The sequence below is a fragment of the Choloepus didactylus genome, chromosome 16 (genome assembly GCF_015220235.1).
Source record: "Choloepus didactylus isolate mChoDid1 chromosome 16, mChoDid1.pri, whole genome shotgun sequence".
Taxonomy (NCBI): Eukaryota; Metazoa; Chordata; class Mammalia; order Pilosa; family Megalonychidae; genus Choloepus; species Choloepus didactylus.
In genome coordinates, this window is record NC_051322.1 from 59,986,934 (window position 1) to 60,001,582 (window position 14,649).

A 14,649-nucleotide genomic window follows, 5' to 3' on the forward strand; every position below is an offset into this window, starting at 1 on the left:
ATCTCACTTTTACTCAATAAGGATAGTCCTATAACTCACTTTGTAAAATAGCACCTAGAGCTTTGTACAGTACTTTGCTTTATTTTAGAGTACTCAATAGATGTTTACTGAGTGAGAGAGATTTAATTTTTCCTTGGAGATAGTTGTTTTCATAGGCACTATAATTTACTTGGGATAACACCTTCAGGGAAGTTACCTAATCTGTGTAAGCGTCTGTTTTTTTTGCATAAAAAATGGGGGTACATTAGAGGGTTGTTTTGAGAATTAAATGGGAATTCATGCAAAGCTCTAACTGCAAAATCCCCGCTCTTAATCGATAAGGGTGACCATGTAATTTATTGTCCAAACCAGTACACTTTTGAGATTGAATGGTGATTCATTAGCAATTACAAGACGTAAAATGAGATTGTGCTGTGCAAATCAGGGCATCTAGTCATTCCACCATTGTACTTACTGTACTGCAATTGAGGCCCTAGAATTTATGTGAATTAGTTGGTTTGTGGCCAAGCCAGAACTAGAATTTGTTCTCTTAGTATTCACTTAGTACTTTTTTCCCCAATGCCATACCAGAGAATACACATACTCATACAAGATGCATACTTCCACTCTGCTTCTTGATGAAGTACAAGTTCTTCTTGCTGCTGTATTAATTTGGAATGGTTTGGGGGAATATGTACATCTTTTGAGGATCTTTCCCTTTAAACTGATACCTTCTTTTAATGAGTTTCAAATTGTAGTTCCAATGACTCTACTGACTTTCAAAGGCACTGAAAATTGGAATTGTTTATTTTATAAGGTAGACATTGTAGCACCTAGATATTTGAAGGAGGGCCCAGAAGGCAGAATTTAAAAAAAGTTTTGGTTGGTCCCCTTTGTGCTCTCCTCCAGCCATAACCAATAAGAAGGCTTTAAGAAAGAAAAATAGTCAAGCAAAGGCAACGAAATACAATGAAATGCTGGAGTAGGTAGAGCAGGCACTGCTGTGGAAGAGTACAATGGTAGGCGGTGAATTAAGGCAGAGATTACTTGGTTAAAAAAAGATAATGTTGTCAGGAAGCTCCCAGCTACAGTTTGGGATAAATCTGATGAAGGAAAGGATTGGTGAAGGTAGATAGGAGAAGGAGGAGAGAGTGATATTCTTTACCTTGTGATATTGAGGGAAGAGTTGTGGTTAGATGGTGTGGATATCTGCATAATGGCTTTTAAGGGAAGTTTATTTAAAAAAGCACACAATAACTTTGCTAACCACTAAGAGTCCTATAACAAATCATGATGTGCAAGTTTCAGGGTATCAAAAAAAGGTATAAGTTAACTGGAGAATGTGGAATGCAATGTTCTGGTAGTGTCTCTCCAGGATGGTATTTTCTTAATAATTTTGTAAAATTCTAGAAAACTAAATATACTTGGAAGCTTGAGATGATAGTGGATTGGTGACAATAGATAGAGCTTATCTGATCATGAATGACATTGCACCAGATATACTTTCTTGAAAAACATGTATTCCTGAGATGTATGTATTACCTTTATAATTTTGTGATGCTTTATCATCGTTTGGTCTGATTTTTCTTGAGGAATTTGCCTCTGAAGATTTCTCTACCTCTTCGCTGCTGAATAAATTTGATTGTTATAAAGCTATTCTGTGGTGATTCCTTTTGTAAAGTGATAAGGAATTTTTAAAAATCAAACTTTAAAAAATTATCCCAGAACTATAACATACTTGTAAACATTAACAGTAAGTTGTTTTAACTGTGGTTTCTTGCATATCTGTTTTCATAAAGCAGAGCATATTAATGCTGATTTTTAAAAGAATTAGAGCTGTAATTCTAATGTTTGGTCTTTTTTCTTTTTCTTTTTCTTTTTAGCGACTTCAAGAAGAAATCACTAAACAGTCTCCAACACTGCAAAGAAATGCTTTGTATATCAAATCTGTAAGTCGGGCATCTCCTTTTGAAATCTAATGCCATTTCATTGAAAGGCTTTCAGTTAAGTAATTTTTTACCACCAATGAATTGAAAACTTGTGTAGTATTTGATTGTAATAGGATTTCTTTTCATTTTCTCTTAGTCCAAAATCAGCCGGCTACCTGCTTACTTGACTATTCAAATGGTTCGATTTTTTTATAAAGAGAAGGAATCTGTGAATGCCAAAGTTCTTAAGGTTAGTAATGAATTTTTGCTTGTATAATAAATTACTATAGTTCTTTGAAGGCAATTCCTAACTTACAACAGGTTTCTTTATTCATTTACTGGGTAGTGGGTAGTTAAGCTGCCTTTAAAATATTTAGTGTAGTTATTAGCATTAGACAGGTGGCTCCTAACCAAGAATGTGTATTGGAATTATTTATTGTCCTTCTTATTTTTTTTTTTTTTTAGCAAATAATTGGAAAATTTAATTTACACATTTCTTTACAATAGTGTCCAAAAACAAATTTGGTAGTACATGACTACCTAAGACTGCATGTGGTTGGCCTCTCCCTGTCATCATCTTAGCATATGACTTACCAGGAGGTCCTGGGCACATGATGTAGAGCAAAACAAACACTACTGTCCTGGGAAATTCCAAAGATTAAGAGGTGGTTTCCCCAGGCAAAGACCAGCCAAGTCGGTCATTATACTGCACAGGTGTAAGGAAAGAGAGTTAAATTACTGGTACCCAAAGAGTACTTGGATTGTATACCATGGATGATTGTATGGTGTGTGAACATATTTCAATAAAACTGAATTTAATAAAAAAAAAAAAAAAAAAAAAAAAAAAGTACTTGGAGTGTAATCCCTTGATTTAGGAAATATCCTTATTATTTTTTTTTTTTTTTTTTTTTTTTTTTTTGAACTGTGGCTCTGCTACATACTTCGAAAAATCCCTGTTCCTTGGAGAGCTATATCTAATATCCTAAGCTGAAATTCATATACATTTTCCACTATTCTTAGTGTTATATGAGAAGGTTAAATGTAGTTGAAGTATCTACTAATGTTAACTTTGAATATATATTAGTTTTAGTCATTGAACTTTATCACTATTGTTTCTATGTAAAATTGTATCTCAAATTAAAAAAAAGATTCATAAGTGACCTCATTTTTAAGTTGACTTCACTGCTTGCTTTGGGGATCCATCATTTTCACAGCATCTGGTTTAATATTTCTGAAATGCTTCATATAAATTTTGATTAATTTCATAGGTCAGCATGTTCCATGGAAAAATATTTTGAAAATTTACTTCAAAAGTGTTAGAATCAGATTCACTTTTGAAGGTAAACACTAAGAGGTTTGTAACAGCAGAAATTTCCAAGTGATTTTCAAAGATTTTATTTTCAACTTTATTTGAATTTGAAAGCATTACTTAAAAAAGTTTGATAGACATTTTAAATAACTCTTAACTATCTTTATAAGTCTGTTTTAAACATTGTTTTGGTTTATACGTAGGATGTTAAATTTCCTCTTATGTTGGATGTGTATGAACTATGTACACCAGAACTTCAAGAGAAAATGGTCTCTTTTCGATCAAAATTCAAGGATCTAGAAGATAAAAAAGTGAATCAGCAGCCAAAGACAGTAAGTTCTTATTGCCGACTTTCTAATCCTAATATTTTAATATTTGATCAGTCCTCAACAATTAGTTTGTATTATTAATCTATTAATAAAAATAGATACGCCTTTATTTCAGTTAGGATATATAAACATTCTGTATGATACTGGTGTAGGCCTTTAAGTTTTAGGGGTATTTTAATGTAATAAACAAGAACTCTAGTTATGGTAATAAGCATTCTAATATTTTCTGTTCTCCTATAATATGTAATTTATATTCCTGTATATTTATGCTCCTCAAAGAACTTTACATAAAATCTTACCTAGTATTTTCAGCATACATCAGTATTTTCCTTGTAAGTTACGGAATTATCCCCAATTTTAGATAGAATTGGAGGCATAGAATATTGGTTCCTTTTTGCCCTCTGTAACAACCAAATCACATCTTTTAATAGGTTCTGCTAGTATGCCTGTAACAGCTAAAGTTGTTCTATTGCTTTAGATTCATGTAAGGTACAACTGAATTATATGTTGAAATTTTTTTCTTCAAAATGAAAAAGGTATTTCCTGGTAACTAGAAAAATTTCCAGTGTGATGGTCTATATCAAGTTTTAATATTAAATTCTTCTGCAGATTGCCATTTTTGTGTGTATGTTTTAAAAGCAATATTTTAAACATTTAACTTTTTGAGATAATTGTAGATTCACAAGCAGTTATCAGAAATAATACAGGGAGATCTGGAGTACCTTTTACCCAGTTTCCTCCAATGGTAACATCTTGTAAAACTACTACAGTATCAAATCCAGGATATTGATAATAATTTAGTCAAGATACAGAACATTTCCATCACAAGGACCCCTTATGTTACCCTTTTGTCACCACCCCCACTTCCTTTCTGCCCCACACTCACCCCATTTTAATCCCTGGAAACAACCATTATGTTCTTAATTTCAAAATTTTGATATTTCAAGGATATCATATAAATGGAATCATGCAGTGTATAACCTTTTGGAATTGTTTTTTTTTTCAGTCAGCATAATTCTCTGGAGATTCATCCAGGTTGTTGTGTGTATCAGCTAGTTCGTTTCTTTTTATTGCTGTGTAGTATTCCAGGGTATGGACGTGCCAACATTTGTTTATTCACCCAGTGAAGGACATCTGGATTGTTTTCAGTTTTTGTCTATTGTGAAAAAAGCTGCTAAGACCATGTGTGTCATTCGTGTATGGGTTGTTTTTTTTTTTTTAAAGTCCCTTTTGATTTTGTTTTCTTCTTTAAGAGAAGTAGTAGGTTTACAGAAAGATCGGTCAGAAAATAAGAGTTCCCATTTACCTCCCCCAACATGTAGTTTTCCCTATTATTAACACTTTGCCTTAGCATGTTACCTTTGTTATAATTGATGAAACAGTATTATTGTATTCATGCTATCAACTGTAACTACGGTTCACTGTTGATGTTGTGCTATTCCTATGTCTTTTAAAAATTTTATTCTAGTAACATATATACCACCTAAAACTTCCCCTTTTAAACACATTCAAACATATTTCAGTGGTATTAATTACATTCACAGTGTTGTGACTGTCACATTGTGGTAACCTCTATCTATTACCAAAATATTCCCATCACTTCAAACAGAAACTCTGTACCAATTAAGCATTAACTCCCCATTCTCTGCCCCCCAGCCTGGCTCCTGATAAACTGTACTCTAGTTTTTGATTCTCTGAATTTATATATTCTTTTTATTTCATATCAGTGAGATCATACAATATTTGTCCTTCTGTGTCTGGCTTATTTCACTCAATGTGAACTTCCAGGTTCATCCCGGTTGGCACATGTATCAATACTTCCTTCCTTTTTATGACTAATATTCCACTGTATGTAGATAGCACTTTTGTTTATCCATTCATCTGTTGATGGACACTTGGGTTGCTTCTGTCTTTTGGCTATTGTAAATAATGTTGCTAAGAATATAGGTGTGCAAATATATTTTCAAGTCTCTACTTTTACTTCTTTGGGGTATATTCCTAGAAGTGGGATTACCAGAACATATGGTAATTCTACTTAATTTTCTGAGGAACTGCCAGTCTGTGTTCCACAGCAGCTGAACCGTTTCACATTGCTACCAGCCTTAGACGAGTGTTCTGATTACTCCACATACTTTCTGATACTTTTACGTTTTTTAAAATAGTAGCCATTCTAGTGCATGGGAGATAGTATGATATTGTGGTATTGATTTGCATTTCACTAATGGCTGTTATGTTGAGCATTATTTGCATTTTGCCATTTGTATACCTTTCTGGAGAGATGGCTCTTCAGATCTTTTTGCCTATTTTTAAATTGGGTTTTTGTCTTTTTATTGAGCTGTAGAATTTTTTTCTATATTCTCGCTATTGAACGCTTAATCAGATATGTAGTTTCCAAATATTTTCTCTCGTTCTACAGGTTGTCATTTTTGCCCTCTCTTTTTTTTTTTTTTAAATTAAAAATTTTTTTTACTAAAGAAGTTGTGGATTTACAAAATAATCATGCATAAAGTGTAGGATTCCCATAGAATACCCACCACCAGACTTGCATTTGTGTGGAAAATTTGTTACAGTTGATGTTAACACTTTTTTTATAATTCTATTTTTTAATAGTAGTTACATTTGTTATAACTGATGAGACATTATTAAAGTAATACTATTAAGTTGTCCACAGTTTACATAGGGGGATTTTATTACTCATCTACCCATACACTGGATAAAGGGAGTGTCAGTCAGAAGGTTTTTATAATCACATGATCACAAGATAAAAGCTATATAGTTATGCAGTCATCATCAAAGATCAAGGCTACTTACTGGGTTACAGTTCAACAATTTCAGGTATTTCCTTCTGGCTATTCTAATACACTAGAAACTAAAAAGAATTATCTGTATAATGAGTCAGTAGTAAAAATCATTTGTTAAATCCTAGTTTCTCAGTTATACCTCTTCTCATTCTGGCAGTCGTCAGGGATATCTAGGCAATGGCCATTTTAATTTTTTTGTGCTGGAAAAGGGGTGTCGACCTTATGGAGTAGAGGAATGAAACTGGTTTATGTTCTAAGAGAGACTGGTACCTCTGGGTTTCAGGGCTCATCTGGCATAGGGACAGTCTGGAATCCTTAAGTTAATGAAAAAAATAAATGTATTAAGTAAAACTTTTATGGAATCTTAGATAGAGCCCAGGGTATTCTTTAGGTAGGGTTTTCAGGAATACTGTTGGTTGGGGTTTGGCATACTGTGGCAATTTGCAGTATCTGGCTGAAGCTTGCATAAAAGTAACCTACATGTTAGATCATGTCATCTGCAAACTATGAAAGTTTTCTGTCATCTTGTCCAGTTTGGATGCCTTTTATTTCTTTCTCTTGCCTAATTGCTCTAATTAGAACTTCCAGCGCAATGTTGAATAACAGTGGTGACAGTGGGCATTATCTCCTTTATTTCTGCAGAGTCGGTAGTTATATCTCCTTTCCCATTTCTGATTTTACTTATTTGCATCCTCTCTGTTTTTTACTGTGTCACCTTAGCCAAGGGCCCACCGATTTTATTGATTTTCTCAGAAAACCTACTTCTGGTTGGGTGATTCTCTCTATTGTTTTCATGTTCTCAATTTCATTTATTTCTGCTCTAATCTTTGTTATTTCTTTCTTTCTGTTTGCTTTGGGGTTCGTTTGCTGTTCTCTAATTTTTGCTCCTTTTTTCGTGTAGGTATTTAGGGCAATATATTTCACTCTCGGCACTGCCTTTGCTGCATCCCATAAGTTTTGATATGTTGAGTTCTCATTTTCATTTGCTTCCACATATTTACTGATTTCTCTTATGATTTCTTCCTTGACCCACTGGTTGTTTGAGAGTCTGTTGTTTAGCCTCAATATAGTTGTGAATTTTCCAGCTCTCCACGGTTACTGCTTTCCAACTTCATTCCATTATGATCCGAAAAAGTGTTTTGTATAATTTCAATCTTCTAAAATTTGAGACCTGCTTTATGACCCAACATGTATTATATCCTGGAGAATCATTCATGAGCACTTGAGAAAAATGTATATACTGTTGTTGTGGGGTGCAAAGTTCTGTAAATGTCTGTTAAATCTGGTTCGTTTATCATATTACTCAAGATCTCTGTTTATTTATCCTGTGTCTGACTGTTCTATCCCGTTGATGAGAGTGGTGTATTGAAGTCTCCAACTGTTATTGTAGAGGTGTCTACTTCTCCCTCCATCCAAAATATACAATATTTTGGTTTACAGTATCATCACATTGTTCTGCATTTATCACCATGTTCAATTTTAGAACATTTTCATTACTCCAAAAAAATAAATAAAAATGAAAAAGAAAACCCCAACATCCCATACCCCTTATCCCTCCCTATTACTGACCCCTAGTATTGGTGTATAACTTTTGTTACTGTTGATGCAAGAATGTTAAGATATTACTATTTACTGTAGTCCATAGTTCGCAATAGGTACTTTTTTTTCCCTGTATCCTCCTCTATTAACTCCTTGTAATAGTGTTGTGCATTTGTGCTAGTTCATGAATGAACTTTTTAATATTTGTACAGTTAATTACAGCCATTGTCTATCACAAGATTCACTGTTACACTGTCCCATGTTTTAACTCTAGCTTTCCTTCTAGTGATAAATTTCCCTTTTCAACCATGTTCACACACAATCTAGCATTGTTAATTGTACTAAAAATAATGTGGCACCATCAGTTCTCTGCATTTCCAGACATTTGAATTCAGCCTAGTTAAAAATACTGCTCAGTTTAAGCAACCAGTGTCCATTCATTCTCTAGCCTCATTCTGGTAACTGATATTTTATATTTTACGTTCTGTGAGTTTACATGTTATAATTAGTTCATATTAGTGAGATGATGCAATATTTGTCCTTTTGTGTCTGACTTATTTTATTCAACATAATGTCCTCAAGGTTCATCCATGTTGTTGTAAGCTTTGGTATTTAATTCCTTCTTACTGTTGAATAATATTCATCATATGTACCTACCACATTTTGTTTATCCATTCATCAGTTGATGGACATTTGGTTGGTTCCATCTTTTGGCATTTGTGAATAATGTCACTATGAACATCGGTGTGAAAATGTCTCTTCACATCCCTGCTTTGAGTTCTTGGTATATACTGAGTAGCGGGATTGCTGGGTCATAAGGCATCTTCATATGTAGCTTTTTAGGGAACTGCCAAACTGTCTTCCACAGTGACTGTACTATTTTACAGTCCCACCAGCAGTAAATAAATGTTCTATTCTTCCACATCCTCTTCATCACTTGCAGCTTTCTGTGTTTTTTTTTTTCTTAATAGTGACCATTTTAGTAGGTATGAAATATTTCATGGTTTTGTTTTTTTAATTTTTTTAATTTTTTAATTTTTTTGAGATTGTTCACATACCATGCAACTTTCCAAAGATCCGAAGTGTACAATCACTTGCCCATGGGACCATCACACAGCTGTGCATCCATCATCACAACTCTCCAGAAAAGAAATAAATACCAAAAAAGGAAACTCCAATGCTCCTATACCCCTAACCACCCCTCCTCCATTATTTTTTTTTTTAAGAAATTTTATTTTGAAATAAATTCAAACTTACAGGAACAGTTGCAAAAACACTTCAAACCCCATACATAGAACCCCAGCGTACCCTGACCCCCCTCCCGATACCCCAATCCACCACCTTTAACATCCTGTCATGCCACATTTCTTTCTTTCTCTCCCTCCCTCCCTATCATCCATCATCTATTGCTCTGTCCTCTCAACATGTGAGAGCAAGCTGCACACATCTTTGAACAAACACTATAATTCACATATACCTTTCCCATGGACAAGAACATTATTTTATGCAATCCCATTAAGCGCAGCTAAGAAGTTCAAGAGATTCAACATTGGTACAAAGTTTACATTCTATATTTCTTTTTTTTTTTTTTTTTTTCTTTTTGTCCCATCTGTGTCCCTTTCAGCCTCCTCTCCTCCATCCTCAGATCCAATCCAGGATCATCCTTGGCATTTGATTGTCATCTATTTAGGCTGTCTTTTTTTTTTTCATTGTGAAAACATGTACACAGCCTAAATCTTCCCATTCCACCCCCTCCCTAACATTCCATTAGTGGGGTTAATCACATTTAGAATGTTGCAGTGCTATCACGTTCCCACCATCCCTTTCTAGGAGTTTCCCTTCATCCCAGACAGAAACCCTACACTCATTTCTTAACTCCCCATTGCCCCTTCCCCCACTTCTCGGAACCCCTACTCTACTTTTCATCTCTATGGTCATATTCTCTGATACTTTCTTTGTGTTTACCGTGGGGCTTAAATTTAACATCTTAAGTCTATAACAATCTTGTTTTTCTTTGATACCAGCTTAACTTCAATATGACACATAAACTATGTTCCTTTACTCCCTCATTCCCCCACCTTTATGTAGTTCTTGTCAAAAATTACATGTTTTACATTGAGTCCAAAACCACTGATTAATCATTACAGTTTATGTATTTTAGATCCTGTAGGAAGTAAATAGTGCAGTTACAAATCAAAAATACAGTAGTATTGGTATTTATATTTACGATGTGATCTTTACTGGAAATCTTTATTTCTTCATGTAGTTTCAGTCAATTCTTTAGTGTCCCTTCCTTTCAACCTGCTCGACTCCCTTTAGCTTTTCTTATAGGACTCGTCTACTGGTTGTGAAGTCCCTCAGCTTTTGATTATCCGGGAATGTTTTCATCTCCCCCCCCATTTTTTCCCTCCAGGTGTTTGTGATTTCTCCAAGTCTCTGATGGTTATTGACTTCTATTTGTATTCCATTGTGGTCAGAGAATGTGCTTTGAATAAATTCGTTTTTTTGTTTGTTTGTTTTTGTTTTTAATTTATTGAGGCTTGTTTTTATGTCCCAGCATATGGTCCAGTCTGGAGAAAGATCCATGATCACAAGAGAAGAATGTGTATCCCAATGACTTGGGATGTAATGTTCTATATATGTCTGTTAAATTTCTCTTATCTCTCTCTCTCCTTTCTTTGTTTCTCTGTCGGTAGGGCTCCCTTTAGTATCTGAAGTAGGGCAGGTCTTTTATTAGCAAAATCTGTCAGCATTTGTTTGTCTATGAAAAATTTAAGCTCTCCCTCAAATTTGAAGGTGAGTTTTGCTGGATAAAGTATTCTTGGTTGGAAATTTCTCTCTCTCAGAATTTTAAATATGTCATGCCAATGCCTTCTTGCCTCCATGGTGGCTGCTGAGTAGGCACAACTTAGTCTTATGTTGTTCCCCTTTGTATGTGGTGAATCACTTTTCTCTTGCTGCTTTCAGAAATTGCTCCTTCTCTTTAGTATTTGAGAGTCTGATCAGAATGTCTCGGAGTGGGTTTATTTGGATTTATTCTATTTGGAGTTTGCTGGGCATTTATGCTTTGTGTATTTATATTGTGTAGAAGGTTTGGGAAGTTTTCCCCAACAATTTCTTTGAATACTCTTTCTAGACCTTTACCCTTCTCTTCCCCTTCTGGGACACCAGTGAGTCTTAAATTTGGATGTTTTGTTTTATCTGTCATATCCCTGAGATCCATTTTGATTTTTTCAGTTTTTTTCCCCATTCTTTCTTTTGTTCTTTCATTTTCTGTTCTGTGGTCCTCGAGGAGGCTGAGTTGTTCAACTTCCTCTAATCTTGTATTATGAGTATCCAGAGTCTTTTTAATTTGGCTTACAGTTTCTTTTATTTCCATAAGATCTTCTGTTTTTTTTTATTTACTCTTGCAGTTTCTTCTTTGTGCTCTTCTAGGGTCTTCTTCATGTCCTTTATATCCTGTGCCATACTCTCGTTGCCTGTCTGTAGTTCTTTAATTAATTGTGCCAGATACTGTGTGTCTTCTGATCTTTTGATTTGGGTGTTTGGGTTTGGGTTCTCCATATCTTCTGGTTTTATCATATGCTTTAAGATTTTCTGTTGTTTTTGGCCTCTTGGCATTTGCTTTACTTGATCCCTAATTTATCAGAACTTCAGCTTGGTGGCATACACTTTCTCTAACTAACCAGCAGATGGCATCCGTGACTCACCTATTCCCTTCAAGTCAGCTCTCCCCAGCTTTGTCTTTGTGGTGTGTGGGGGTCTGATTCTTGTGGGGTCCAACTGGTGCACTAAATTTGAGTGTGTTGTTGGTACTGTCTGCCCTGAGTATGGGGCATGTGGTTGGGTGGTTAGGGAGACAGGGCAGCTTTAATAATCAAACCTCTCAGGTGTCCCCAGAGATTTAAGGCTGTTCCAGGAGCCTAAGCCTTCATTTCAGTCTTTCCACAGATTGTCTCCGCCCTGACCCACAAGTCCTTGGTATTCACATAGGGTTCCTGGGGTTTCTGAGCTGGTCCCCCTTCCCAGCTGTGCTCTTCCAGGACTTCTGCTGAGGGAGAGAGGGCTGTGCCACATCAGAAGTGTGCGCCGGCCTCCAGGGAAGCCCTGGGTCGCCAGGCCGTGCAGGGGCGTTCCCAGTCTGCTTCAAAGATGGTTGAATGGGTCGGGTTAGCTTCCCCCTTTTCTCACAGCTCCGCCCTCCCAGCTCCAGGACAATCAGCTGTGGGTGCACTAAATGCCACTGTACACGGCCGATGTTGTGGCGTGTGTGCAGTGCTGCAGGAAAGACTCCCTGTCGCACTGTGTTTCTTGGCGCGGCTCTGGGCTGTGGATCTGGCCTGGGCAGAAGCGTCCCTTGCCCACTGGAGGGATGGCTGCAAGGAATGCGGTTTTTTTCTCCTTTTGGCTCCCCTCTGCTCCCCTGGTCTTGAGACAATCAGCAGCGGGTGATTAGCTCCTGCCATGCTTCAACGCATGGCTCTCTCTCTTGTATCTGCAGCCACTCCCGGGGTTTTGTTGTTGTTGTTGTTGTTGTTTTTGTTGTTGTTGTTAAAAGAACTGGTCCGCCTCCAAACGCCAGCCCACCATTTCCCCACACTGCAGTGCTGCCGCTGGACTTTCAGCCGACTTACTCGTTTCAGAACACAGACTCCTGGTTTCACCAAATGTGTGTTTCCTGTGGATTTAGCAGACCTTGTCTGGCTTGTGCTATGCTGGAAGCAGTGTTTCGGGTCACTTTCTGGTTTTTGTCTAGTATTTTTCATGGAGGTGTTTTTTTGCCCGGTCTCACCTAGCCGCCATCTTAGGTTCTTGCCTCCTCCATTATTGATTCATAGTTTTGGTATAGTACATTTGTTACTGTTGATGAAAGAATGTTAAAATACTAACGGTAGTATATAGTTTGCAATAGGTATATTTTTTCCTATATGTCCCTCTATTATTAATTTCTAGTTATAGTGTCCTACATTTGTTCTAGTTCATGGGAGAGATTTCTAATATTTGTACAGTTAATCACGGACATTATCCACCACAAGATTCACTGTTTTATACATTCCCATCTTTTACGTTCCAGCTTTCCTTCAGGTGACATACATGACTCTGAGCTTACCCTTTCCACCACATTCACACACCATTCAGCACTGTTAGTTATTCTCACAATGTGCTACCATCACCTCTGTCCATTTCCAAATGTTTAAGTTCACCCTAGTTCAACATTCTGCTCATAATAGCAACTGCTCCCCATTCTTTGGCCTCGTTCTCTATCCTGGTAAGTTATATTTCATGTCTGTGAGTTTACACATTGTAATTAGTTCCTATCAGTGAGACCCTGCAATATTTGTCCTTTTGTGTCTGTCTTATTTCACTCAATATAGTGTCCTCAAGGTTTCTTCATCAACTTTTTTTTTTTTTTAAAGATGGTTTTGTTCACACACCATACATTCCATCCTAAGTAAACAGTCGTTGGTTCCCTGTATTGTCACGTATTTATGTATTAAGCACCATTGCCACTGTCTATGTAAGGACATTTCCATTACTTCCACAAAGGAGGAGGAAGAGTCAAAGAAGGTAGAGAGACAAAAGAAAAAAGAAAGAGAGGAAGGAAAAACATGACAGCTAGAGAGCAACAAAAGGAAAGACAGCATTAAACTAAAGTAGAGTAAAGAGTCAGACAACATCACCAATGCCAGGAATCCCATACCCTTCCCCTGTGGTCCCTACCCCCCATATGCATTTAGCTTTGGTATATTGCCTTTGTTATATTAAAGGAAGCATAATACAGTGTTTCTGTTAATTATAGTCTCTAGTTTGCATTAATTGTATTTTCCCCCCAGTCCCACCCTATTTTTAACACCTTGCAATGTTGACATTCATTTATTCTACCTCATGTAAAAACATATTTGTACCTTTTATTACAATCGTTGAGCACCCTAGGTTTCCCGGAGTTACGCAATCCCAGTCTTTATCCCTTGTCTTTTGTTCTGGTGTCCTGCATGGTCCCAACCTTCCTCTTTCAACCATACTCATGATCATTTTTGTTCAGTGTACTTACATTGCTTGCTACTATCTCCCAAAATTGTTTCCCAAACCTCTCACTTCTGTCTTTTCCTGTCTGCAGTGCTTCCTTTAGTGTTTCCTGTAGAGCAGGTATCTTGTTCACAAATTCTGTCATTGTCTGTTTGTCAGAGAATATTTTAAGCTCTCCCTCATAGTTGAAGGACAGTTTTGCCAGATATAGGATTCTTGGTTGGTGGTTTTTCTCTTTCAGTATCTTAAATATATCACCCACTTCCTTCTTGCCTCCATGGTTTCTATTGAGAAATCCACGCATAGTCTTATCAAGCTTCCTTTGTTTGTGATGGATTGCTTTTCTCTTGCTGCTTTCAGCATTCTCTCTTTATCTTTGATGTTTGATAATCTGATTATTAAGTGTCTTGGTGTAGACCTATTTGGATCTTTTGTGTTTGGGATACGCTGCACTTCTTGGATCTGTGGTTATATGTCTTTCATAAGAGATGGGAAATTTTCGTTGATTATTTCCTCTATTATTGCTTCTGCCCCTTTTCCCTTCTCCTTCTGGGACATCAATGACATGTGCATTCCTGCATTTCATTTTGTCCTTAAGTTCCTGGAGACATTGCTCATATTTTTCCATTCTTTTCTCTGTCTGTTCTTTTGCATGTAGGCTTTCAGGTGCATTGTTCTCCAGTTCCTGAGTGTTTTCTTCTGCCTCTTGAGATCTGCTATTGTATGTCTCCATTGTG

General features: G+C 36.4%; 1 protein-coding gene across 1 annotated transcript in view; it reads left to right on the forward strand.

Annotated features, from left to right (window-relative positions):
* Nucleotides 1–14,649, forward strand: part of USP14 (ubiquitin specific peptidase 14) — a 99,412-nt gene that overhangs the window by 65,243 nt on the left and 19,520 nt on the right. Inside the window, exons 11-13 of the mRNA XM_037805513.1 lie at nt 1,863–1,928; nt 2,065–2,157; nt 3,420–3,548. Coding sequence (XP_037661441.1) covers nt 1,863–1,928; nt 2,065–2,157; nt 3,420–3,548 — 288 coding nt within the window. The remainder of the gene's footprint in view (nt 1–1,862; nt 1,929–2,064; nt 2,158–3,419; nt 3,549–14,649) is intronic.